This window comes from Stylophora pistillata, chromosome 10 (assembly GCF_964205215.1).
Source record: "Stylophora pistillata chromosome 10, jaStyPist1.2, whole genome shotgun sequence".
Classification (NCBI taxonomy): domain Eukaryota; kingdom Metazoa; phylum Cnidaria; class Anthozoa; order Scleractinia; family Pocilloporidae; genus Stylophora; species Stylophora pistillata.
The window spans coordinates 29,866,995-29,875,542 of record NC_142528.1 but is presented as its reverse complement, the minus strand read 5'-3'; the positions used below and the strand labels follow the sequence as shown (position 1 = coordinate 29,875,542).

The window sequence follows — 8,548 nt, the reverse complement described above, 5'->3', positions numbered from 1 at the left end:
TTCTCTTCGCCTCTGTAAGTGCTAAACAATAATAATAATAATAATAAAAACATGTTGATTGCACAATGTAGGCTGGCGAGTAAACACTACCATTTTGGTACCTTTCCGTTCATACTTGGTCTCTGCTATTCTTAGCAAAATCCCGCTAATTCTGAGCAGTAATCGACTCTGCATTCACCTTATAATTCTAAGCAGTCCACAGTATTGATTGACAAGTCTCTAGATCATCACGCAATTAGCCAATCTAGAAATACCATCTTGACATGATGTACGTAGCCAAAAAAATGGCAATCAGTTACTCACCCGCTTCTGGAGGCTTCGATACCACAAATTACATTCTTTTTCTTTGTAAGAGAAATTTCTATCCATAAAGCTTGAAATGCTGTGTTAGACGTTTTTTCAAGAACTTTATAGTTATGTTTTTCATCAATGAACATAACAACACCTCTCGAGGCCAAAGGTGTTGAAACAAATTCAAAATTATACCCTGAAACTAATGGTGTAGAAATATCTACATTTGAATTGGTAATTTTGGTTTCAGAAATCCCAAGTACGTCGAAATGAAATTCAAGTTCTCCTAGGATATGTGTTTGAAAGTTTTCTAGATTTCCTTTTAAGGCTGACAACATTATTATGAAAAATCGAAAAACGTGACAAAAGCGCATTTTGAGGGATTTTTGAGATCGTCTGCACAAAACTCTGAGGAGAGAAGTATCGGCTATGAATTTGAAGATCTGACAAATTCACAAGAGTATTAATGTTTACATCTAAATTTGAGTCAAGGTTAAACAAGCTTAGATCATACAAACTAGTTAACTTGTTAAGATGATTACTAGTTGGTTTAGAGGTCTGAACACTATTATTAAACTGGCCGTGTAGCATAACAGTAAAGTTAAAATAAGGCAGTTCCTTCAGGAGACTTTTAGCTAAGGAAGTTTCGCGTTTGTTACCGGTCATTTGATGACTAGTTCAATTTTGATAGAAACGCCGAGTAATGATAATAAACAAAATGAACATTAAATACTTTAACTTTACCTAGATGCTACATCGTCTCTTGATTACCGCTACGCTTCGGTGTCTTGAAATGATGCGAGTTTAATAGCTCTTAAGTCGTCAGACTTCCTCAAATAAATCGCCGTGTCTTTTGCCCAACGGTACTTGTAATTTTCATGCTCTTTTACCGATTTGGCCAGGTAAAATACTGAGGTCGCTGATCATTTTCTTTATTCTCCTGACCTCAATGTTTGATTCAGAGTTGATATCGCGACGAGAAATCAGATATTAGTCACTCTATGGGGCAAAGGATTAAGAGGGTTTCTGTGATTTAATAAGCCTGCTAAAATGTTCTGCACTTTGTAAGCCTTCTCTAACTATTGGATCTTAATTGCAACACTCATCAATGACTGATAAGTGTTCACCCTTATGACATCAGTATACTGAGGATTAGGTCTGATTTGATGACAATTTTAAAGCTAACAATAAAAATGCGTGTAAAATAGCAGAAAATCAATACTGAGATCTCAGGAGAAAAGGTTTAAAACCATGACCGTTTAAGTTCATCAATCAAAGACACTCGTACAAAAAAAGGTATGTTTGAAGCAGCTGGAATACCAAATGGCAAACATGATCAGAAATACATTCCTTAGAATTTACCAGCTTTTGAGGGAACATCAGCATTACTCTACAAATGAAACAACCCAATTGACAAAAGTAATCCAGACAACATCCCTCAATGCACTTACATTTTTATGACTTTAATTTTTAAATTACAATACTCGTGTCAATGGGAAATCCTTTCATACCCGGCTTTTATTTTGATCAAAACACTAGAAGCACAAATTGTGTTAAAATGCTTCTGCAAAACACACAAAACAATCACAACAACAACAACAACAACAACAACAACAACAACAAGGGAGGGGGAGGGGGGAGGAGGGGAGGGGGGGAGAAGGTAACACTTTCAAACTGTGGAATCACTCAGCCTGATTACAACGGACAGTCTCTAAATAATTATATCTCTTAGTCCATCTTGCTGCTCAACAATGCATCCAGAGATTCCTGGCTGATAAGTGTTTTTCAAAGGGTGATATCAAATATCAACATTTTGCAGTTTGATTCTTTTTAGCAAGTCTATCCTTCTGCTTTTATACTTTGAACACTTGAGGAGAAACAGTTTTCATTGCTTGCACATTCCACCACTTTTTATGCTGTTTTTGTAGAAGTCAATAGCTTTCATAAAGAAACACTTGTTGCAGTCGAAGAGGAATATTTTTATATCTTTCTGAATATTCCTGTCATTTAAGTAGTTATCTTTAAATGGAAAATGTCTGCCAGAATCCACTGGTAATAAAGGTGTCTGAGTGAGAAGTTGCGTGCCAGACTCTTATTGTTCATCTTTACCCATCATTTTTTTTATACAACTATCATATAGGCCTGACAGTTTCACACTTGTTGCATGCACAGGGTCCAAAAGCTTGTAACTAGGTCAGTTCTTGTAACATTATGCCAAAAGCTCCATCAAAATCTTCCTAACTCAATGAAGTTTAGTTGCAATTTTATGTCATCCCAAAAAGAAGTATCTACTGTGGGGGTCCTCCCCCACGGCGTCCACCACGATCCCCTCTGGGGCCTCCTCGTGGTCCACCACGAGAGCCCCTTCCAGAAGGTCCTCCATATCTATGGTCCTAAAAGAATTCAAAACAATCATCTTTACCAGATAAATAAACAAATTAACCAGAGGAAATAGAGTTGCCACATTGTTAGTATGCTGTCTTGACAAAAGTTTGCAAAACTTAGCTATCAGTAACTGTCCATCTCAGATGGAACATCCAAATTTATAACTGTTGGCGAATATCATTTTGAATCTGTAGTATGAAACTTCTTTTTACCACACTTAGGCATAAAGCAAGAAAAATAAGAACAGACCTGTTGTCCATATCCCCCTCTTCCACCACGAGGAGGTCCTCCATATCCTCCTCTGCCACGCCTGTTTCCTCTCTCACCAGGTGGGCCCCCTCTACGATTGTAACCATCACCTCTGCGGAATCCACCTCTTCCTCCACGTCCTCCACGGGAAAATCCATTTGAATGATGCACCGTGTCAAAACCTGCTGAATAAAGCCCATCTTAGTATAAATTTCCAGTGAGGAGGAGGGGTACACTTAACCAAAGTTAACTTACAAAGATTATAATTTCTTTCCTAAAGTATTCATCTACGCAGTAAGGTAAATACAAAAATTAATGTATTCCACTTACCAGCATCATCCCCTTGATTACCTGGTGTTCCTTCACCCCCCGGATCTTTCCATCCTTCATCTCTACTAGCATTGTTCTCAGGTGGAGCTTGTTCACTCTGTTTCTCAAGAGCTGGGGGCAGTTCTGCAGGAGCTGGAGGTTTAGATTCAACCTCTGATTCACTGAGGAAGTTCAGACCATGTTCATTTGAGACAAACATTGCTACATTTCCACCTTCTTTCACTTTTGTTGCTGTATTGTTTCCACCATTGACTTGAGTATCTGAGGGTCCATTTGCTGATTCTACTGTCTGGCTCTACAAAATAAGAATAATAATAAGACAATGAAATGTTCATTACAAAAGTGACATTTCCAAACTTGCTTTACTTATTACACCTGTAAACCAATAGAGATTATGGTCAACTGCTTTCATAAAATGACCTCAAGGTCCTCACAGTATCCCAAAACTGAGGCATGTGAATTTCACTGTCTCTGGTAAGAAAGAGTAAGAGACAATGTCATTCACAATTTTAAATCCTAATTTTAAAAACTGGACTCAGAACACAAGATTCATTACCATAGAGATTGCCATTTTGTCAAAAAAATCTAATGAAGTTTCTTCAATCAAGATGATTTTAGTTTCTGCTCGAAAAGGTAAAATGCAAATAGAAAGAAAGGCTCACCTGGGTCTCTGTGGTGTTATCATCTCCTGAACCTTCTTGATCTTCATTATTTTCACCCTCAGCGGCAACTTCTTCTTCCTCCTCCTCCTCCTCATCATTGTCATCATTGCCTTGTGACTGCTCAAAGTAATCACATTTCTTGATTGATGTAACCAGCTCATTGAGTGCTTTGTCTGATCAAAGTTAAGGGAAGATGCCTGATTTAAACAGATCTACGACTTTTCAGAAGGAAGGGTTGATAAAAGATTCTTAAAAAAAATAATGGACAATACATGATCTTTCTGGTGTCAAAGCCTTTTCATTATGCTAACCAAACGGGTTAGGTAGCATTTTTAAGGTCCGTTCAAAAAAGATTTTTGGTCACATTTCTTTATGCAGGATATTTACTTTGTTTGACCTATAGAATTCTGCTACTTTGCACTTTTTTAACTAATAGATTTCTGTGACCTCACGAGATGAAAGCCACTTTAAAGTCATGTCCATGTTGATTCCTGCACCCAAATTGTATTATTAGTTTCACAAGAAGTAAAAATTTTTTAGGATAACAAATACATTCCATGCTGCCCAGCTTCTCAGCAATAGATCTGAGATGATGTCAAAATGCAGTAAGAACAAAAAATGTAGCACACCATGTGCAGCTGACATCTGTTGGTGTGGCGACATGGAATCTACTTGTTTTATATAATGAAGCAAAAAATTTGTTTATGGTGATGTCGTCTATGGGTCTATCCTCTCATAGTTCAAAAGTAGTGACCAATCAAAATGTGTGCAAAATTCAGCTTATTGTATAAGTGATTGCACATTTATGTTCAGAGAATCCCTTGTGGAATCTTCTCTAAGTATTGTTAACTATGGATCTGATGGAGCCTTTCAAGTTTCTGAACAACTCCGCCATTTTTCCCCTTCTCCACATTGTTATTTTCCTCTACTGAGGCAGTCTGAGAATGCCATCTAGCAGTAAAGCCTTATTACTGAACTCCAGATTCCAATAATGCTTCAAGGCTGTTCAAAAACTTCTTTAACTTGTTTAACATGGAATCCTTAAATAAAACCATGACGGATACATGTTGTGTCCACAACTGAGTCCGGGCTTCCCTCAAGAAATTTCACAATGTGAAGACTAGCAGCCATTTGCTGTTCTTTCATTGGTTCCTCAGCATCAGCACTAGGAGTTATCAACTTGTAAAACTCATCAATTTGGACAAAACTCTCCTCCGACACCACCTACAAGATTCAGTTAAAATCAAGGCTCTAAAAAGAACAGAAAACAGACAGGGGTCTGTTTAACTCCTAACGCTGACCAAGACAGAATTTCTCCTCACAACATTAATACAGTACCAAGCAGACAAGTGATGAGAATTAAGAAAAGGATCAATTAAGGGATTATCACTTGATCCATTACAAAATTCTCTGTGCTAACATCATGGGAATCGTATGACAGGCAGTAAGGATATAGAGAGACAGAATCTTGTTAAGAAGAGACCACCCTGTTAACGTCACAATTGTTTGCACAGCTTTAGAAAAGCAAATTTCAAGAAATTACCCATATCCAGTTTTCTTAAATACACAATTGGAATTTAGCATTCAAATGTGTCAAGGGGTTAGCCCCCAGCTACCTATGTCATAGATTTAAGACACGTGCTTGCGTTCATGATTGTAATACCAGATATAAGCATAACTTGAATATCCCAGCTTTTAAGTCAGCTTCTGGGCAATGCACATTTTTATATCGTGCAACGAGTTTCTGGAATTCTCTCCCAGGTGAAGTAAGAGAATGTGTCAATTGGCCAACCTTCAATAGACATTTAAAGGAATTTCTCAGTGGTGTTTTTTAGGATTGAGATGCATTTTAAAGTTTTTGAGTTTTGATTTAGTATTGATTGCAATTAGTTTTTAAAACCCATTTAGTGGAAAACTAATAAAGAGGAGGATTAAATTAGTTTTTTAACCAGTGCAAAGCAAGACCTTTTAATTTAACCACAAACTAAAATGTAAAACAGATTTGCACTTTTAGCTTACCAAAGCACCATTGGTGCCATTTAAAAAGTCCACCCGTACATCTTCTGATAGATTGTCCATCAATGACTGCAACTCCAACACCTGGCACACCTTGGTGATGTCACCATCACGTTGTGCCGCAGCCTGGGCTGCCTGATCACGCTTGGCAAGCTTCTTCTGGAGTTTTTGGTGCTGTAATAAAGTAACACCAAACCTTTAACTCTAATATCATTATGTATTTTCTCTGCAAGGCTGTGCTCTAAGGAAAATTGAATGGAGCCCAGTGTTTTGAAACCGTGAAATCCAGGGTGCCCAGCATATGCTTTGTATGAAAAAAAAAGAGAAATCCTGAGTTGCCCAAGAGCAAAAGTAAGGCGCCAGGGGCCACCAGGCACTGCTAGACCACAGCCTTGTCTCTGTGTTTTTCTTTATAATTTCCAGAGATGCTGACAACAAGAATTTGTTAACAATCAAGATGGTCTTTAGTAGGTGATATTTCCTTATTCTTGCTGGCTTAATGTCTCATTGAGAGGTGATATTGTTAAGATAAATTAGATGCTAGTTGCTTCTTGGCCAGACCAACAGGTTAAGAAAGGCTGGTGTTCTAACTAAAAGTCCTGTTTTTCTTTCAGGCTATACAAGACTCCATGGTGACACCTTCAATAATCAAAGGAGTACCACACGCAATTTGCATTATACATGACATTGAACACATTTCTGTTTAATTACCTCATTACAAATCTGAGTGATGTTCTTCTGCAAATCCCTGGCAAATTCCAAATTTTGTTCAACTTGATTCAACTGACCAACTGCAAGCTGAAAGAACACAATCAGATTCAGGACCCAAACAATCTAATAAGAACCTCTCTACCGTTGAAGACAGTAGAGTAAAAAGTGGGTAATCAAGTTGCAACTGGCTGTTGGTTGGTAGAGTGGGGTAACAACTCTACACCGATAACATTACGCTATTACAACAATTGTCAGTTGAAAGAGGTGCAGAAAAAATTTAGTAATGGTGTTATTACAGGCAACCTTCCTCATTTGCAATGACAACCCAATCCTAAGAGCTCAGCATCGCCAACTATCATACATGAAAGCTTATCAAAAGGAGTCAAATGACACATTGCCACTGGATTGGAGTTGGATGATGTAACAATGACACATTTTTAATGTCAAAAAATGGTCACTAAACTGCTGTCATGCCTCACTCAACTGAAATTATAGTAATTTAAGATACAAGTTCAGACCCTCTAGTACAACCACTCTAGGATAGTGGGATTGTTTTCTGCTGAGCTGGGGAAAAAAATGTTTCAGTCGATGAACTGTTCCAACTGGCATCAAACCATATCAGAAAACTCAAAAAGGCATGAATAGCAATCACGGTCATTTATACAAGCTTTTATAAGAGAGTGACAAGCTCCAGCTGACAGAATCAACATGCATAGATATCGGCACAAACACCGTACATGTCCATGAATACAAAAAGGTGGTGTACATCAATTTTTTTTTCAAATAGATACTTCTAACTAAATGAGTTGAAGGTCTGTATTGTAAGTTACAGGTAGAGTTTTTCAAGTCGGATCTATAGCCCAAGAATGAAGGATCATAAATCAGATCAGAAAAAAAAAAAAAATTAGATGGTAAGGTAAATTACAGTGTGGACTACAATAATGAGGCTAGCAAGATATGAATTATATCTCTAGGTTTAAGTAGACTAGAGGGAAAGGTTGTAATTCAAACAAACTTCACACATACAGACTCATTTGCAACAGTCCTTCCTTTCTAAATTTCTTGAGAATGAAGGGTGCAATGTAATGCAAACTATCCATTGCATTGCCTTCCTTTGACTTGCCACCATGAAGTAGTATTGAAGTTGCTTTTCCCAAGAGTTACTGTGTTTCTAACCACAACAGTTGGAAAAAGGTCTGTTCTGAGACCTCCTCAAATTAAGTTGATTGGGTTGAGCTCAGTAGAACCCAGCCATTTAAAAATAAATTAATTAAAAATATTAGGTCATTGTATAAATTTCCAAAACAATATGCCTGCAAGAAGTTAATACCCTGATAAAATTAATAAATTAATCATAACTTGTTTACAGAGCCAAGAAATATAATGATTTGTCTAATCAAACTAGTAAAACCAAACAGGAGAAATACCAAAATATTTTGTATTGAATTTGTTCCATGAACACTTTGTTTGTGTCTCCGTTAAAATACTTCCCAGATCAGTAAATCAATTCATACTTCACCTGTGATTTGGAGTAATTAACTGAGCAAAACACATCGACTAAAAGCCAGGATAATGCAATAAAACCTTATGTGAAGTCATCATGCATTACGCCAACCGCATGGAGAAATTGTCAGATACGCTAGTGTGGATATTGTAAAGACCTGCCAAGATTTCCTCATTACTAGAACTTCAAATCATCAAGTATGTACATTTTCTGGAGTTTTCCGCGCATCTCTTGCACAGTGAACGATTCATTAAAACTTGAAAAGAAACTTGATCTCGCGTTGAAAGACTTCCTCATTTATCTTAGAGCACACCTGGCAACTTCAATCAGAATTGGACAAATGTCTTACTCCACTCATGCTACGGTACTCGGAGAACTAAAATTCGGTTTTGATAAACGC

At 37.3% G+C, this 8,548-nt stretch overlaps 1 protein-coding gene across 2 annotated transcripts in view; it reads right to left on the bottom strand.

The window, feature by feature from the left end:
* Window positions 1-1,733: 1,733 nt before the first annotated feature.
* The window catches only part of LOC111325449 (uncharacterized), a 7,180-nt gene continuing 365 nt past the window's right edge, over window positions 1,734-8,548 (bottom strand). The window contains exons 3-9 of one of the 2 annotated variants that reach the window (XM_022929257.2): window positions 6,645-6,731; window positions 5,937-6,107; window positions 4,982-5,141; window positions 3,918-4,090; window positions 3,256-3,550; window positions 2,926-3,107; window positions 1,734-2,684 (exon numbers count right to left, since the gene is read on the bottom strand). In XM_022929257.2, coding sequence (XP_022784992.2) covers window positions 2,580-2,684; window positions 2,926-3,107; window positions 3,256-3,550; window positions 3,918-4,090; window positions 4,982-5,141; window positions 5,937-6,107; window positions 6,645-6,731 — 1,173 coding nt within the window. In that variant the 3' untranslated portion in view covers window positions 1,734-2,579. Of the gene's footprint in view, window positions 2,685-2,925; window positions 3,111-3,255; window positions 3,551-3,917; window positions 4,091-4,981; window positions 5,142-5,936; window positions 6,108-6,644; window positions 6,732-8,548 lie in introns of both variants that reach the window. The other variant, XM_088736003.1, reaches the window with a different exon arrangement.